This window comes from Lepisosteus oculatus, chromosome 4 (genome assembly GCF_040954835.1).
Source record: "Lepisosteus oculatus isolate fLepOcu1 chromosome 4, fLepOcu1.hap2, whole genome shotgun sequence".
Classification (NCBI taxonomy): domain Eukaryota; kingdom Metazoa; phylum Chordata; class Actinopteri; order Semionotiformes; family Lepisosteidae; genus Lepisosteus; species Lepisosteus oculatus.
In genome coordinates this window covers 58,587,471-58,607,226 of record NC_090699.1, presented here as the reverse complement: position 1 = coordinate 58,607,226, position 19,756 = coordinate 58,587,471, and the positions used below count along the sequence as shown (strand labels likewise).

The following is a 19,756-nucleotide window of genomic DNA, read 5'->3' as shown; positions in this document are numbered from 1 at the left end:
CACCTTTTATAATACAATATCAAATAAAATATTTATCAAGAAAAGAAATGGCACCGTCTTTATTGCTGAGATTAAACTTAAATTTGTTTTAAGCTTGCTTATTGCCATCTTTTGTCTTATGTATTTATTTTGTACAACTCTGGCAAGGAAAGGCCTAAAGTCACATGATTCATGGTTCTGGGGAGCTGTTCAGCTGTGTGTATGAGGAAGGCTTTGCTCACAGTCTTGCATAATTATAGGGCCTATGAACACCACTTCTGTCTTTGAACATAGTGGTCCTGCTTGTTGTTGCCTCTCCAAAAATGAAACTGCACTGATATTTATTGTACAATCCGTTGACACATAGTTCATTTCCTCCTAGCCCACACTGCACCCCTGCTGTAGGAATTGGAATCTAATGAACTTGTTGTGTTGTGTTGTTTCAATTTCTCTGTGCATTATGTAATTCAGCATTTTGTGGCTTCTTTAATATTCTGTAACAGCCTTCACAAACATAAATACTGAACCTATGGCTAGATGAAATTCTGTTTTTAGATGTTGTGTTTCTTAGTCATAAGAATAAAACTTCCATGCTGCAAAACTTCTTGGTAAACTTGGACTGAAAGAAAAATATTCTGCAAGTGTTTGACAGTGACAGATGCCCGACTATATATAGTAGTACTGTATTATTTCCAGAATTTCTGAGTGGATTCTGATAGGCCACATAGTTTCATAGACGTCATTGCAAGGTTTGTTGTTAGTTCACACAAGTTACACATTAAAATATGATAGTGAGAAATCTTTCAAAGTAAACCTATTTCAATTTCAAAACTGTGCATCCTTACCTCCTGTAAGGCAACATTGTTCATCACAATGTGAATGAAGCACATTTAATCACTTAAATTTTTTGTTTTTAATATTCTACCAACATCATTTAACCAAGTATCTGAAATAGATAATTACAAAGAGGAGGATTCCTGAAGCAATTTTTTATTTAAATAATTACTGTATACCAGGGTCCATGAACTGTAGCAGTGCATTATAGGTAGCTGAATGCAATCTCTCTGCCCACTCAGTAAAAGTAGGCTAAATTCCTTGAAATGCGAAGTTTAACTCAGGGGGTCTGTATCTGAATTATTACAGAAAGCTTCTCTGTTTTAATTTTAAAAAGTGTCTTAAATACTCAGGCACTCTGCCAGAAAGCTAACTATCCTCTTGTCATTCTTGGAAATTGGAAAAAGCAGAAAGTGATTTTAACTGTTTATAAGACTTCCTGTTACTTTATTTTGCATTAGTCTTGTCTTACTTACTGTATAATTTAATTAACTCTTCATTCATGCTCTGTTGTCCCAAAACAAATTCATACATTCTGACCTTGTCGATATGGATATTAAGCCTCTTAAGAAAATCAGAGGACAAACAATGCTGACTACCAGTGACTTGCCTGAATTGACTCATTTAAAATATACAGAGTTCTCAGAAATAAATACTGTCCAGTATGTAACGACACAAAGCTGCCCTCATCAAATGAATATCTAAGTGGATGAAGAATGACAGACATCAGTTTCTAAAGATTTGGCAGTGTACAAAGTTGCTGTTAGCAAGTAATTTCCAGTCAAAAGGTGTTTAATGTTTGATTTATGATTTGACATTTCATTTAATTTTTGACTGTGTTCATAATTAACATTCATGCAAGGATACTCCTTGGCCTTGGTGAAAATCTTCCACATAAACTGTATATTTAATAAGTATAACTATGTGATAACATTAGCGAATATTGGGTGCAATTCCAGGCAGCCTCAGGAAACAGTAAAAGGATAATATCTAAATTGCCCAAAGCATGGCCTGTGGATGATGTGTGGCCCTCAGGCCCTGCTATACAGCCTGCAGAAATGCTCTCATCCTTTTCTGTAAGAGCTCTGGTTACTTGAGGGAGAAGTTCTGAGTTCAATTTCAAGCTATGGGAACACGCAGAAAACAATGGCCTTTTTAATTTCTTTTTCAAAGGGACTGCAATTACCAGGGATTTATTTAGAAGTGCTAATGACTGATTTGAAGTAGTGTTACGTACAATAAGAACACAGCTTAAAATGTATGGTTCATTAATTGAAAAAGAAAAGAATAAATCTTGTGAATATCCTCCAGTAGGGTTGTTTCTGAAAAGCTGCAGTAATACCAGGGGGTCCTCATTGCTTCCCCGGATTTGACTTTGTTAGCATGGTTTTACCAAAAATTTACTAAACTGGGCCATGGGCAGAATCATTGGAATACCATAGTATGACGAAGGTTTCTGAAATCAGGTAACAATATTAAACTATGATTTCCTCATGGTTCAGTATAGTAAAGCATGATAGAAGATGTTGAAACCATGGACAGCCGATTTTGAATTATTGATTTGTTTAAATTGTGGAAAACTATGGTTTTTCACAATTAAAGGGGGTAATCCTGCATTTTTTGTACTTCAATACACTGTTTTTCTTTGCCGTTTCCAGTAGGCACCCTGATACAATCTTAATCTTCAATTGTTGTATACCGTACCTTTCAGTTACAAACGTTTATGCTTTCAGCATCTGCAGTGTTTTATTATCAGAAATCCTAGAACCTTAATTCCTTTGTTTATGACTCACACCGTGTTCTTTCTGACACCCACAGTTTATTTCTTCAGTGACAATAGTGAAAATGAATCAGCAGACTGTTCTCAGGATGTATTTGAGTTTTTGTGCGGTGAGCAGAGAGGAAAATCCATGATGGATACCCAACAGACTGAAATAGATTTCAGGGCATTGGACATGATTCCTTGTCCATTTCTGGAACACATGCATACTTGAACAGCACTGTGCAGTATATGCTTGTTTTCAAGTATCATTAACACAATGGTACTGTTACATTGCACATGCTTGTAATTCTTATTCATTTTTGTCTGGAGGCAGGTGAACTATTGTATAAATTGCTAGGTGAAGTGTAATGTGGCTTAAAATGAAATTCAAAACAATGGAAATATCTTTTACAAAAACAATTCAACTTACAATATTTGACTATTATTTTCTGAGTCCTTCAAACGTACCAGTTACGTAGGCCATTAGTCAGAATAAGCACTATAACACAATGAAAGATGACAGCTGTGGAGAGTTAAGCAGTAAGGCGGGTCAGAGTATATAATTGTAGGTAGTACTGTATGGTACCACCATACTATTAATCATACTATTTTTGCACTGTTCCAAGAATTACCTTGCACTGTTTTTGTACTGTTATATTTTCTCTGTTTGCGGAATTTTGCACAGTTTTGATTACTTGATTACATGTTATTTATGTTATGTTATTACATGTTACTGTTATTGCTATTGTGTTACTGTCTACTGTCTTATCTTCTGTCCTATTTATATACTGCACCTGAGTGACTAATGAGAAACACTTTTCATTATACTATGCACCTGTGTAAGTTTAATGACAATAAAGTTGAATTGAATTGAATTGAATTGAATGGTTACCTCTATTGGTCCTTTTCATGATCAAGAACTAATTGTCTTAGTATCAATCTAAATACCCTTTTTACCCCATAGTCACCTGTAACTGTGTGTGAAAAATTGCATGTTAGTCCCCCGTCTGTGAATACCAAATGTTTCTCTCTAGTATATACACTTGTAAATAGAAATAAGATGGATAAATTGCAAAAATCAGTAACTGCCCTGCTATGTCTGCTATGAAAATATTGGCATAGGAGTATGTGCCTTATCTTAGGGAGCATGTCAATAATCAGCACATCTCTTAACATAAGAGTAATTTATAATAATGTGCAATTGAAAATAAGTTGTGAAATAGACACCATGCAGGTTGAAGACTGGCTATATTGTTTTTTGAAGTAGACAAAATACTGCAAAACACGATTTTATTAGTAAGATTCTGATTTTGAGTTTTCTAAAAATATGAAAATGTAATGTGCCATGAAATTGATTAGTCATAAAACATGGGACATATTAAAAATAAATCCCTTTATGGCAGTAAATAACATAATGTCTATTATTAACATCTAATAAAAAATCTATTTTTGCTGTAATTTGGAAATTCTAAATATTGTAAGCTTTCACAGGCTGAAAACATGACCAGAAGCCTGAACAGGAAAGATGAAGTAGAGCCAATGCCGTTTTTGTGCTTAATCTTTATCTTTCTTCCTCTGACAAAGCAAATAAATTTTGCCTTGTGCTAAAATGTTTTGGTATTGGTGTCCTTCGGATTTTATTTTGTTATCTAGGAATGCCTCCATGATGAGAAGAAAACACTTGTGCTGAAAGGCAGCTTTCATAAGAAGTATCTCAGCTCATACCATTTTTCATAACACCATACAGTAGTTCATGTTTTATGTAATGGCATAAGGTTTGAGTGGTTCAGCAAACAACATACTGTATGCATATTATCTTATCTTATCTTTTCACATTTTACATATTCAGGAAAATAATAAAGAACCCATTGTCTTATTTTCTTTTATTTTTATTCCTTAAGATGCACCTTATTGTGGTTGATGAATATGGTCTTTAATATACATGGATAAGATGTGTCTGTTCACATACACTGTGAAGCTTTATTGAAAGAGGCTTGTTACAGTATGTGTTAAATGATTGTGTCAATTACAAACTGAGTTTTATTCAGGGACAATTAGTCAGACTTTTATTAAAATTTCTGATAATGTGAGCATCCAGCAGAAAGCTAAATATTTTTTAATGAAAATTAACCAAAGCCGCTGCGAAATTTCATCATGTAGGTCACCATACCCAATATTAACATGATTTATTCCCTGCAGTTTTATATTCAGAACAAATACATTTTCCCTATGGTCAGATTGAGCCTGCACAGATCTATGATTCTATGAATCTTAAATTTTATAATTACCCCCCATAATTAAAATACAGAAAGGAAGATTTTTTTTTGTAAATTATTGAAATTAAGCTACACGAATATCAGGTCCTTTAGGGAGTTATCTTGATAAAAGCCCTGATCATCCTTGTGTGGAGGTTTTTTAAATGATGCATAATACTACACACACTACTTTGGATCCATCATAACATTTTTAATGGGCTTGTTAATTCTGTTTCAGAAGGTCTGCAGGGCCTCAAACTATTAACGTCTAACATTTCCTTCACCATTTCTGCAAGTCTCCAGATATTGTTAGATGTATAATGTGACAAATATGCAGTCAAACGTCTAGAAATCAGCCTAAAAACATGCCCAAATTGAATTCTGAATCCCATCAAAGATGTTTTACCTCTGATTTATTGGGATGGTCTTTTTTAAACTCACTAAAGCTCTTTTCAGGGAAGGGGGTGACTTCTTAGCAAAGCACAAAGAGAAGTCGCTTTTATTAAATTAAATAAACGCAATAGCCTGAAATGCACATTTGTTATAATGCATTTTCATATGCTTTGGCATTGCAAACTGATGCCTGAAACAAAGGAAGAATGCTCCACAACCAAAAAGGAGTTAGAACAATAGAATATGAGAAAATATATAAACCTGTTTGGTTTCTATTTCCTAATTAATCTGGGGTATTGACAATATTGTTCATTAAAATTAGTTTTTTTTTCTAAATATTCTATCTTGGTTTCATTCTCCTCCTGAATGTTATGTATAATACAGTAGAAAACATATACTGTATACAGTATAATCTTTTCTTGTACAGTACTTCATACAGACCTACTATAACAGTCACAAAGTATATCAGTAAAATGCTGTTGTATTTGTTTTAGCTATCAGTCATTAATAAATGTGCTTTATGTTCATATAGACAAATTATCATCTTCGTTTGCACGCTATTCAAAAGAACATTATAAAAATGTTAAACATCATTAATAGGCAATGATGCTGTTATTCCATCTTTCCATTTTGGCAGACTACTTTGAAATATGATTCCAGGTAATACTGATAAAAAGGTGACGCTACTATACAGTATATTGCTATCCTGAAGTGGGGGTATTTGTTCATATAGACAGCAGTTGACTGCATCACTCATTACGAACACCAACATCAATTGAAAAATTTAAAAGGAGATTTTTAAGATGAAATTTGAAAACTACCATTACTTCAATCAATGAAAGAAGGTGACTGTCTTGATATACAGTTTGCTATTTGATCATTTTCTTTAACCATGAAACTATGGTTTCAGACTAGAGAGAGACATTATCTGCCTTTTATGATCTTGGAGACCAAGGGTCATTTCAGTCACCCAAGTACTACATCAGTTCTATAACAGCTATACAGACGTCCAGGCTTTGGGTAAGGGATAACATAGTTTAATTCCACATCAGATGCATTTAGATGTGTTTACCAACAGTTTCTCAAAGTTTATAAAGCTTGATTCTGGACACTTCTTTACTTCTGTGCTTCAATGGCATTGTTTCAACATCTTTTGGAAACTGGATTTACCACTTTAGACAGTACTCTTACAATAGCCTGGACATCTTCACTGAACACAGAATTGCCCTACACAGCTATTTTATCCTTGACAAATCAAATATTTTGCAGCTGTCTGCATAAAATTAGATTTTGTTTTATTTCTTTGTATGCAGAGATATGTTTTTATTTTCACTGACACACAAAATGGACAGAATAAACTAAGTTGAAATGAATGTAAATGTTGTGTGGCTTAAACTTAGCAGAAAAGAGGCAAATAACCTCTCCTTGTACAGTATGTTACTGTACCTTTTTATGACTTGACAGATAAAAAAAACTCTTTACATTCTATAATATCTTGTTTGCTGTTGTTGTTTGCCTTGGTTTTTGCACATTAAGTATATGTTGGCCTGCATATTATATATTTGGTTTGTTCACTGATAAATGAAAGTAGTAATGTAAGTTTGTAATCTATTTAAACATTAAGTTCTTAATCAGTTAAGAATACTCTTGTCTTAAATACGGTATGTTACATGTTTTTGGACAGAATAGATTGAATTTTAAGACACAAACTATCTTATTTGTACATAATTTGTAGGTGGTGATGTGGAAGGCTTTTAAAATTCCATGCTTTGTTTCACTTCTTTTTCCCTCATGAAATGGAGTGGCATTCAGACACTTGATTGACAGAGTTAATAGAGTTAATGCATGACAGGGAAGCCCCATTGCTTTGGGCTTTTTCATTACTTTCTATTACTACAATGTACATAATTTTTAGGATAGAAATAAGTGGATACCAAATACATAACTAATATTCCATCATTTTAGCAGTAGTGACATGAAAATATTATTGTATATTATTAACCTTGTTATTGCAAAGTTATAGTAGTTACATAAATAATAAATGTGAAACAGGACTTCATTATCTATGGCTGTATTGAACTGATTTATTTACCTAAACTGCATCTTCCATAAAGGACAGAATACAAATTCAGAAAGTCAGAAATGGATGATAATTATTATGCACTATGAAAAGGCTATATAGCACATACAGTAAGGGGTTTGCTGCTGAGCTACACAATATTGTTTTGTTTCTTTCCTTTCAATACAGAAGCACAAGGTGGACCTTTTCTACAAGCTGCGCCACGTGATGAATGAGCTGATTGACCTCCGCAGGCAGCTGCTCTCGGGTCACCTGACCCAGGATCAGATTCGAGACGTGAAGAGGCATATCACTGTGCGGCTGGACTGGGGCAATGAGTGAGTGTCTGTACGCCACTTTGTTGTTGCTCACCGGTGGGAAAATGGCAGGATAGAGAGGCCTGCGCACTCTGTCAGTAATGTCAGCTATGTCAGCTGATGTCGCTTGTTAAAGAAGAATAGCCTTACATGAAGGGTGAAGGCTATTTAAATCAGAGGCAATCAACATGTCTGTTATCAGTATTCTCAAATTATGAACATGCAGATTAGTGGAAGCCCCAGATTTTGCTTTTCTTAGCAGGAGCCATACTGCAAGTATATATTTGTTTCAGTTTTACATTACATTACTCAGGGTAATATTATTTGAACACACAATTTTAATTTTCTCTTACCTACAGTATTTGTTCTACTAGATGCTCTTCTCACAGTTTCAAAATTATCTGTTTTTGGTTCCTACAACACTGATCAACGTTATTTTAACAAGATTCATTTTACTACAGAACCATAGACAGACATTTATCTATATAAGCAAAAATAACAGACTTTGATGCTCAAAGATATAATCTACTACTCCAGATCTATAATCTTCCTCTCTCTCTCTAATTGTAGAAGTAACCTTTTCACGCTTTTTTGTTTTTTCACTCTTGAATGGCTTGCAATTATATACTTGCCTTTAGTATCTTTAGTACTGTTAGAGTTGTCCTGTACGGTGCTGTTCTGTTGCTTCTGGATTGGGCAGTACAAATTCATTAGGTAAAGCTAAGGCATCTAGACCCATAGCTCAGAGATTAGAATGCATCAGTGAGGCAGTTTTGGCAAACTGCACTGACACACACAGCATATGACTTCCTGTTTTCACTGTTTTAGTTGTCACCGCTTTATTCAGAGGATGAGTCATCAGGAGAGTCGCAGAGGGCTGCAGTGAAGATGAGACTCTTAAAAAGCTTAATGTGCTTTTTCTGTTATTGCCCCCGAGATTTTTTAAATCTTTTAAAGACTATCTTGTAATTGTTCTAATGTCAACAGTTTTTCACAGATATTTTAGAAACTCATAATAATCTCAGGTTTATCTTATTCTCTCATTAGCATGATTTCTGTAATTGCAAGCCTGCTTATGACTCTCAAAAAACTCCATATTTGTAGCAGTTAAGAAAAGAACAATATTGGCATTGGATGAGGATCATCTGTTTTGTTTGCCTTAAAACAACATTTTATCACTTTCTTGAAATAAAATTTCATTTCACAGCTACCTAGAAACAGCTTGGTTTCCGTTTTTTCCAGGAACCAGTGCAGTACTAAAATTAGACATTCAGATATCTGCATATTTTGACAATTATAAACTGTTTCAGTCAGTGTTTTGATTTCATATCAATATACATAAAAAGTCTAACTACAGAAGCAGTGCAGGCTTCTTATCTGTTTGCCCATTGCTGAACTTGACGCAGTCCATTCTGTGAGTTGATCTGATCATTTCTGTGGAGGTAGCACTGCCTTGTAATTCCTGCTCATACTATGTATTCACTGCTGATGCTTTAATCGTATAGATCTCCTTATAAATAAAGAAGATGAGACAACAAAATAGGATGCTTGTGTCTGGGGAAATAAAAGACATTGCACAGCAGCTCCAGTTATTAGTAAGAGTTATTAGGTATTGGATTAACTGTCAGCACAGACTTCACTTTATCAAAATTTGTAGGAGGTATAGACACCCAGCTTTCCTCAGGTCAGGAGCATAATTGCTGCTCAATTTCCCTATTTAATCTTCTCCCTAGGTAATTAGTCAAGTCTGTTTTGTGTTTTCCTGACTCCCAATGAACAAACCACTATACAGCGAATATGTCTTCAAATTAGTAGCAATAAGGTTTTCTTGACTGCTTTGAGAGCTGCCAGAATTTCTATCATCAGACTGATGTGTCCTTTTGGAATTCTGGGAGTTCCATGATTTATTAGATGGAAGATATTACTTAAAGTGTTTGAAGTCTCATGGGATGTCAAAGACAAAAAACCTATAGTGTGTACATTAAAAATGCTTAATCTGTTGTGTATTTAAAATTATAGTCATAGTGGTGTTTCACTTTACAACAGCCAGCTGAGCAATGCTGATTAGTTACTTTTTATGTGCAGGTCTGTTTGTGTCTGTTTATTAGGGAGTGGTATCTCTACACAAGGATATGGTAAATTCATAATTCATGAAATCTTTGTACTTCTTAGATCAAGATATATCTTGGAGGAGTTGAGTTCTGTGTAAATTATTTCCAGTTGAACACCATCAAGCAGGATTATGAAGAATTAAGGCAATAGAAACATCTGTCAGCTGCTGGTTCTCTTAGGATTTCATTTCATTGCACTGCCTAATCTGTCTAATGTAATCTACGGTGCTGTATTGTGTGCCTGCTGGTTCATAATGGCTACTATGCATCACCCATGTGGGTGCACCACTTTATCACTACAGAGAATCTTCCACACAAGGCAAAAAACATTTACCAGTGAGCTTTTTATTACTACATTAATTTGAATTGTTATATTTTCATTGTGTGACAATTTAGTTCACTAAAGCTTCTTACAAAAGAAGTGACAACAAAGTTAATTTGCTAGGTGAGGTACAGTAACAGTAGCATGGAGGTAACTAGTTTAAAAAAAATAAAAATACATTTCTAGACACTCAGTAGGAGAATAAATAACTTCTAATAAATCTTCCAATCAATTAAAGCAACGCCTTGGATGTCAGATTGTACTGTGTTTGAAAAGATGCTAATTAATGTGAGCACTCCTAGGAAGAAACCCAGCAGAACATGTTTATTTAGTCTGGGTTGGCATTGCTCACTGTGGGTATGGTTAAAATGTATTAAATGTGAAGCCTTACAGTGTGCTGTTACCCTTCCAGCATTGCGCTGACCTCATCTTCTCAGTATTTGGTCCTTAAAAAATGTACGAATGTCCATTGTGCCAAACAGATGTGTGGAGATGTAACTGAGAACTAAATATATATATTAAAAAACTTTTCGAAGATGTGTTGCATCTGGATGGATAACCTTCGGCCTCCTCCCAAATATCAGAAAAGGAAGAGACAGCAAAAATGAGTATTTCAGCTATGAATTTGGAAAAAGCTACCGATGTATTCAACTAAAGAGGCCATCTTAGACTCCCAGAGCAGTAGGAGTCTGTGTCACACTGAGACAAACCCAGTTCAGTCAGTTCAACATACAAAACAAACAATGTTCATAAATATTTAAATTCTGGACTCTGTTATTCCTCAGATAGAGTCTTTTCAGAGTGATGCTGTCTTAGTAATCACACCTTGTTACCATAATCAATAATAGTAACAACAGCAATAGTACTGTAACAGTGTTTAACTTAACACTTAACATATAAAAAATGTTACAATATTGCAGGCCTGTCTTAATAAATACTTGTTTTTGTACAAAGATTCCAACAGTGGCCATTTCACATATGATGCATTTCATCCAAATATTGAATACCAACCCAGGATCTAAAATGTATTCAATTAGAAGCTGGATGAAGAGAACAATATCTTAAAGATTCGTTAGTTCTGTTTCGGTTGTACTCCCTCATTTTGAATAACAGTTAAAATCCCTGCGTTTTAGTCTAGAGGGAGAACAGTAATTGTTCTTTGTCTTGGAATGGTTAAATCAATGCAGACTGATTGCTGACACATCCATTTCCTTATAGCTTAAAGTTTCTAATCGATTCTAAGGGACACCCAATGGCCCCTTGAAATAAAGGAAGCATTTAAAAGTAATTTGTCTCCTGTGTTTTAAGAGTACCATTTATATTACACAGAGCTGGTAACACCATTTTTAAATCACTCTGAAATTTTCAAATTAACACTGAAACTGTTTTTAAGTACCATAAATGCCTGTGCATAACGAGATTTTTGTTCATATCCTCTGCTGTTTTACCTAAAACTAAAAATAGCTTGAGTGTCGTCTGCAACAAACTTTATAATGATCCAAAAGCTAAATATTTCCCATTGTACCCATTTAGCATGAGAAGCAGAGGCATGCAGATACTTAGCTGAATGAATCTCAGAATGTGATAATGAATGAATGCCTTCGGCAATTGTAAGCCCAGAAGAAAACCCAGAAATGTTAACTTAAAAAGGTTATAACTCAAGGAGCAGTTATGGGAGTAGTGAGTTGCTTTCCGGTCAGTGTGTAATGTCCCAGAAGCATAGATTCACTGCTCCCTTCATCACCTCACCTCACAAGTTAGGTGGATTCTTTGACAATCCAGGGAATTACTGGTGTATTCTTCACAGAGGTTTAGGTATACTGTAGGCAAATGGTAATATTTTCAAAAAAAGCTGTAACTTAATAAAGGGTATATTTTAAATGTAGGTAAGATCCTTCACTTTGGAAAAGGAAAGCTCCACATAAAATCAGAAACATTTGGAATTATGAACACTCTTAACACTATTAGAAATAAACTCTGAGATGTAATGTACAGTAGCAGTAACCCGATCTCCATATTTAACTCAGAGTAAGTGTTCCCCAGAATGACCACAAGGGGCCATTTTTTTAACTAGCCGTACTGCTGATGTGCAGGAATGATTGGCTGAAGGTGTGTTGGTTACATATAGCTAGTGCGCCTCTTGGCTAATTTAACTTTTCCACAGCTTCCACAGGTGCAGCTGAGAGGGATGACGTATGCAATTCAAGTGGTTTGGAGTGTTTTGGACACATGCTGCTTTGGACGAGAGTTTTTATTTGTGTTGTTACTGTACCTAAAAGACTGGGATGTAAGACTTTAGTTTGTGATAATCCTTTAGCTCGTTGCATGCTTTTGACTACTTAAGATTATATTTATAAAAACTGTATTAATTGCATTGAACTGCTGTATGCTGTTTCTTTGATGTGAAACTGGTGTTATATATACAGGTATTGACTCAATATATATAAATCCCCTTAAATTTGGGGTAATATGAAAAGCTAAAGATGAGTATAATAATATAACATTACTTTATTAACCCTTTACAATTTCTTGCATTAGGAATTATCTTTTCACATACCCCAGCTTGCTCTCCATGAGACACACAGACACACAGACAGGGAGAGAGCCTGGGGTCAGAGCACAGGGTCTGCCATTGTACAGCGCCCCTGGAGCAGTTGGTGTTAAGGGCCTTGCTCAGGAGCCCAACGGAGTAGGATTCCTCTGCCGGCTGTGGGACATAAATACCTTGCAAAAGAATCCTGCACATGCTGCCCACAAATTACCCTTTTCTGCCTTTTTTCTGATGTTACACTGCAAACTACTGTATGTATGACTTACCTACTGTACAAACTGGAGTAATATTAAACCACGCATTAGATGCTGGCACAGCTTGATACATGGATATTCTTTCAAGTTGAACCTGCTTGTTGACGTTGCATTTCTTGGAATGTTTGTGTCAATGTGCATATCCAATTGGCATCTCTAATTCTGTAGTTTGGTTTTAACACAAGTGAATTAACCCACACCAGGACACACAAATGTCCAAACATACCTGTGGGTGTTATTTTGTTTGATTAAATTCATTTGTTTTTTCATGTTTCTGGTAATTTAGTTCTCATTAGCACTTTTCATCATTACATGAATTAATTTGCCTTGACCCACCCTATGTTAATGTGCTGGTTGTTTAATTGCTGCTAAATAAATGCAGTGTCTGTAGTAACCAAAGTCGTGATTCTTTTGGATACTGTTGAAATAGTAGCTGAAAACAGATTAATTCAAAGGAACTGTCCAGTTTGTTAAAAGATTATGTGTGTGTACTGTTTTGTGACATACAGCACTAGCATACAAGGCACAGAACCTTATAACTAGACAACATGCACCTGTTTCCACTGACAAAAGAAGAACAGCTGAACATCTGCCAACTTCTATTTGCCCTTTTAGTTCTCTGTGCCAAGTCCCTGTACATTCTATACTAATCACAGCTGTTCGCATTTGCTTGCATTACTTTAATTTTTATTGTATGGAAACTTACTGTAAAATTGTTGGCCAAAAAATTGACACAGCATAGGAGGTCAAGTAAGTTACACCCCAGCAGGGTGAGAAGAGACAGGTGTTGATGTGTGTTTGAAAAGGCAATCCTGTTGTGTAGGTGGTGATCTAAATAGCATAATGTTGGCAGCATGATAGATGCTTTATCCTAATACTAACCAAAGCAACATGTGATTCAGAATGTTGAGCTTCAGCAACAGGTGGGAGAAATCACTTTTATTGTCACACATTGATGTGTCCATCTGGGATTGGCCACAGCCATGCAAGTTATTTCAATCTTATCACAATGATCGAAATATTTTTCTCTGTCTCTGACAGGCACCTAGGCCTCGATCTTGTTCCACGAAAGGAGTTCGAGATGGTGGATGCCGACCAGATCAGTGTCTCAGACCTTTATAAAATGGTAAGTGGAGCTGGTAACAGTGATTGATACCAAGTTGTGACCTTTGAAAAAACCATCGGTCTCTCTGCATGTCTGCGGTGGATTGAGATGAAGACAAAGAATATTTAGATGAGGCTGAAATGGAAATTTAAAAGTGTCTTATATTCCCTTTACTGTACTTAATAGTAGTCAAAATAATGCATCAAGCTTGATATTGCCATAAAACGTTATAAATGTAATGTACAGTACTACTTTTAATCAAGACATTGGATTGATAAAATCTGCTTAAGATAGAGACATTTAAGCAATATTTTTGGTTAAATTATTGCTTTGTACTGTACATACATGGCAATTGTTTAAGGTAATATAGTTTTGAGTCCCTTTAGAGCTCTTTTGTAAATATTGCTAGTGTCAAAAACTGGCAGCAGACAATGGCCGTTCTGTGACTTCTGACAATAACAGAGAAATGAAATGGCACATCTTTAAGGATTTCTAATGACGCTTTAAGGGTTGCTTAGCAACCATCAGTCCTTCTTGGCCTTCAATGGAAGGTATATCCCTAACTACAATGTTTATCAATTTGCAAGTTTTTGTTCTCTGCTATTGGAAATTAGTTTATGGCATTTTAATGAAAACGGTGACATTTGTCCAGCTTCCCAGAAACGAGCAGAGATGAATATCTCAGGATTCTTGTGGTACTCATAGTATAATGCATTTTGAGGGGCTCACTGTTTTAACCTAACATTCAGTTGGATAAATCTGAAAATCTGCATTTTTTTATTTCCTTTCAGTTTTCTGCACTGTTTTTCTCTCTAGCAGTAGTCACCAGAAACTTTAAAACTTTGCATATTTTTACTTCCTATGCTCTTTATATGTAAGTGAAAGACTATCATATCCTGATTTATGTATGTTTTTATTATCAGCAGCATTGTGAGACAAGTACACAATTAGAAATTTTAAGACTGTTCTGTTGCAAGACATGCAAGCTGAACTGTCATACATTTCAGTACACAGCTTTGTTGTTATTGTTTCTATAATTTATATAATTCCAACAAAATGACATTTATAACTCTGCTTCTATAATTATGAAAACAATCTTAGGGATTTGTAAAGCTGTGATACATGTATTTAGAAATTCCAGTAATAGTTATACAATTCTTGATGAAATAGGGACAATTTCCTTTGAGATCAGTGAAATGAGTAAAATTTCCTTTGAGATTAGTGGATACAGTTTTGTGTTTAGATCATCATTAAATGTTTTTCTTTATTTTAATTTGTCGTATCGGTCTCTTTTATTGATGTCAGCTGTACGAGTTTTCACCATTTGCAAGTGTCAGTGAAGTGCAGAGATGGAAATAACGCCATACCTCGGGAGATTAAGAGAGTTGAGCTCACATTTTTGCTTTCTCATATTGCCGAAAGGCCTGTCACATCTACTGTCAGAGCTGTCTTTTCCCTTTCCTCAACCTGCTGAGTGAGCACAAAGCCTTTACAATGTAACCACGCAGACTTTGAAAACAGTTTAACAGTGGAGTAAGCTCTACCTGTAAAAGCTTTTCTTACTGCACATCAGAGCTGAATCTAAGAAGGCAATGTCACGCAGGGGAATAACACAGCTTATCTTTAATTATGTTCTATGCGTAGACTTGAAGAAGCAGCACTCTGCTAGACTGCATTGGGAATTTCTCAAATTCTTTAAATGGTGTGTAAAACATACAGAGACTGCTGCAAAGTCATCTTCTTTGAGGAAAAAAAAAACAGTTGCAGTAATAGGTCATTTCACCTGAAGTGAAAATATGAAAATATGATTCTCCTCAGATTTGACTTGATGAGCTTTTCAGTGCAGCTTCAGAATTGAGTAGGACTGAGTTATTTGAGGTATAGAACAACCTCATTTTTTTTTGTAGTTTAACTGAAATCTCAAAACGATGTTAATATGACTACCATTGCTACTGCAATCCCTTCTCTTAAAAATTTGTATAAAGGAAGGGTAAACCATTCCTGTCCTGAGGGCTTTACATGTAATTGTCAGTTAGCAGCTGATCAAGACCTGAGAACAGGTGATTTCACTTCTTATCCAAATCATTAGTTCAATAATTGGGATCACAGATGAAATGAGTACCAGTGGACTTCAAATATGTTACCAATCCTTGCCAGAAGGCAAGTAACAACTGAGCAACAGTACACTAGTACAGTGCACGTTGCAGTATTCACTGCCTTGTTAATTTATTCCATAATTTTGTTTCAATTGCTGCTGGATTTCTATGCTTGAACCATGCTGTAGTACAGGGTAGTATTAGTAATGGCCAACAGATGAATCTCAGAAGTTTTATGTCTTAGGTCGCAAAGCTATGCTGTAATATTATGAGCAGGGACCTGTTTTGGGACAGTATGGGTCCAATGCTTTTTTGATCTCTTCCAAGTATTTGGCAACACTTTTCTGTAGCTTTCAGATGGTGTCATCTCACTCATCTTTTTGAAGACATTTGCATGACTTGCTACAGTTACTAGCACTGTTACAGTCTGGAGCTGTTGACTTTAAATATCTCACAATTTATCTTCAGCCTCAAATGTAATTTGGATGGCATTTCAATGAAATATTTAATTAGCGTGGATACAGGGATCCTGCCCTCAGAACCCACCATTTCTCATTTGCTGTGTATACATTCAGTGAGGCCATTGCAGCATTGAGGGCACATTATCATCCATCCCCATTCCATGTTAGTATAGGCCCAGGACAGCGTACAGTAGGTTGTCTATATTGGCACAGGGCATTTCATGTCAACCTCATATCAGCCTCTGTTTGCTGTATATTGGTTGTTTTTTATTAGTGTGGGAAATGAGCTTTCAAAAGAAAGCAATGCATTAAGGATGTAATTAATATGAATTACATTCCCTGATTACCCAAAGAAAGACATGGTAAATTTCAGTTATATACTGTATAATCCCTTCTGCTCAAGGGTGCAAGGAAAGGACAAGAATGTTTCTAGTATTTTTCCACCTTGGCCCTTAATTATCTAATTGAACTCATTATTTGCTTAACTGAACAAGTGGAAGTCTTTCCTTGTTCTTGAGAAACTGGAGATTATAGAGATCTACTGTACTTAACCTGCAGGACTATGGTCCTTGAAGACCATAATTTGGTACCTGCTTTTCTACTTATAAATTGGGACTAAAGGAGTCTGTACCAGGAAATCATGGAGATTAGGGTTTGACTGAAATCATTATTTTTTGTTATCAAAGAAAAAGAAATATACTGTACTATTGAGGGCCAAACAATTAAACAAAAATATTGTTATATCCATCAGGATTTGTGTTGTTTTTTTTCTCATTTCAGGTCTTGTTTTCATATTCAGGTGCTTCCTTGAAACTCCTTAGGTTCCCAGTTTGAGTGTAATAGTCAGGAACCCTTGTGGCCTTTCATCTCTCTCAGAACAAAGGCAGAGTCCTTTATAGTAGCTCAGACATCACTAGTCAGCTAGTGCTACCAGTTGGCTAATTAATTGATCATTGGAGCAAAGCCTTCAGTACCTCAAATCTATGCAGATGGTTTGTTATTTCTATGAAGTGTGATTAGATCATTTTGTTATTTTAAATGTATGTACTATTTTAAGAACACTTAAACAGGCATAACCTCCTTAGTCCTTTTGGTCCCTACTGTATATTAAACATTTCTATCCTGCATTGCATGTAGTATCATCATAAATGGGTATAATACATTTTATAATACATTTTGTAATGTACTGTATACAGCAGCACACAAGCAAAGTGGCTTGTGTTAAGCCAACATGTAAATAGTAAAATTAACAATTCATTTTAATCTTTTTAAACAATTTTATATTTTTGTTTTCTAATCACATGCAGAGCAAATAAATGTGTTATGCAGTCTAGTTTCATTACCAACAATAACGAAGGCCTTGGAATGAAGGAGAATAGGTCCCTAGAGTACGAGAAAAATGAAAAGAGGTTTAGCTAAGCCTTTCAGACATATTTTGCCTGAATTATACTTTGTGTTCCAGAGAGCTGTCCTGCTGTTGCCAATTGCTCCTGGAAGAAAAAAGGGTAACACAGTTCATGGAGGCACTCTTTTTGGAGAAGCTCTGGACTTTGGCACAGTAACTGTTATTTAGAGATGAAGCAACAATCAAATGAGTGCCACACAATTAGAACCACCTGCTCCATCTACCTCACTGAAAGAACACGTGGTCTTGATGGGACTAAATATACATTTTAACAGCAGAGCTTTCCCTCTCCAAAATAAAACTGCTAAGGAGAACAGCAACTGCTGATCGCTCCTGCCTACAGTACTCCGTCCCTCCTACTCTCCAGAAATCAGGCTGGCATATGTACAGACCAGTGGGAAGAGTCAAGAGAGAAATCAGTCAACCATTTTTAGCTTTTTTATGGTGCAGTCTTATCTCCGTGCAGGGTAAAAAGCCATTAAATAATGGCCAACACAGAAAAGTAATATAGCAGACGTAGAGAGTACAAGCAAGAATCAAAGTAAAAAATAAATAATAAAATATCAAAATAAAAATCACTGTGTTAGATTTGCATTATAATTTCTAAATGAGCAAGATAAAATTTCTTAGACTTTAAAGAAGTTATAATTCCATTATCAATTTCATTTTACAAGCTCTGGGTGATAAAGTGCCTTTGCACACACCTGTGACTCTATAGATGAAAAAGATGAAGGTTTTTCACTACACTGTCTTAGTTTTCATAAATTAATTTTGCATCATTAGTATCCAATCTTGAAGCCATTGCACCTTTACCTCAATATGCTGTTGTATTTTACATTATTGTAATGTTTTATTTTTTTCATGTATCATAATGCTTCAGAATTCTCTTTATAACTCCTGGGCATTTACTTTAAAAGTATTACAGGGATTGTATTGAGACTCTTTGACGTTTTAAAGCAGTTAGCTTTGATTTCAGCAGATTAGAAAGCTCTCGAAATCAGGTGCGCCTTCAGCACCAGAAACGAAACAAAAGTACTGTTGACACAAATCAGTAAGCTTTTTATATTGTATATAATAATGCAGCGCTCTCTGATGCTTATGTTTGTACACAACCATACTTTTGCTTAATTCCGTACTTCCTTTTCCACGTTGTTTTCGCCATCTGAAAAGGTGGCTAAAATGGACTGGCACAGAAAGATCATTTAGCCTTTAAACGTTTGTTACAAAAAATTCCTGTCCAAAGCCAAAATTATCATTACTTTCCTCATGATAGCGGTCAGAGCTTGGCACCGTTTTTCAGCTTTGGCAGGGAAAAATAAAAAGCTGTTTGCTGATTTTATTTGTTAGGTGTGAGGCCAATGACAGATAGTAGTTTTTGTTGCCCTCTCATAGACATTGTTATCGAGACATACTGTGTACCCTGAAACAGTCTGTCACCAAAAATCTCTGGAAAAGAAAGGCAGGTTTTACAGAAAGAGAAATGTGTAGACGCTTGATTTGGTTTCCTTTGTTGCAAATGTTTTTTTTTTAAGTAATTAAATATTCAATCAGCTTTGCAGGTATTTACTATTTATCCTACTCAAGTATCACATAGCAGATTTACATTAAACCATGGGTAAAGAATAAAGTTCTCTTTTCTAATTTGTGGGGATTTCATTCTTAGACATTGAGACTCTTGTTGCCTAATATTTGAGTAGTATAGGAACTTCTAGCAGATCGGTGTTGATTGATCATACATGGATTGGAAAAATAATGGCTTTATAAGATCAGGCTACTCCATGTATTTTTTTTAAAGTGTGAGAAGGTATTTAAACTTGCTTTGGATTATCACAGAAGGCCAGTAAGGAACTAT

The 19,756-nt window shown here is 35.3% G+C and overlaps 1 protein-coding gene across 11 annotated transcripts in view; it reads left to right on the top strand.

Annotated features, from left to right (window-relative positions):
• dock3 (dedicator of cytokinesis 3) overlaps window positions 1-19,756 on the top strand; it is a 253,825-nt gene that overhangs the window by 140,428 nt on the left and 93,641 nt on the right. For all 11 annotated transcript variants that reach the window (XM_069189418.1, XM_069189422.1, XM_069189417.1 and 8 more), the window contains exons 6-7: window positions 7,472-7,620; window positions 13,879-13,963. In XM_069189418.1, the coding sequence (XP_069045519.1) occupies window positions 7,472-7,620; window positions 13,879-13,963 (234 nt within the window). The remainder of the gene's footprint in view (window positions 1-7,471; window positions 7,621-13,878; window positions 13,964-19,756) is intronic.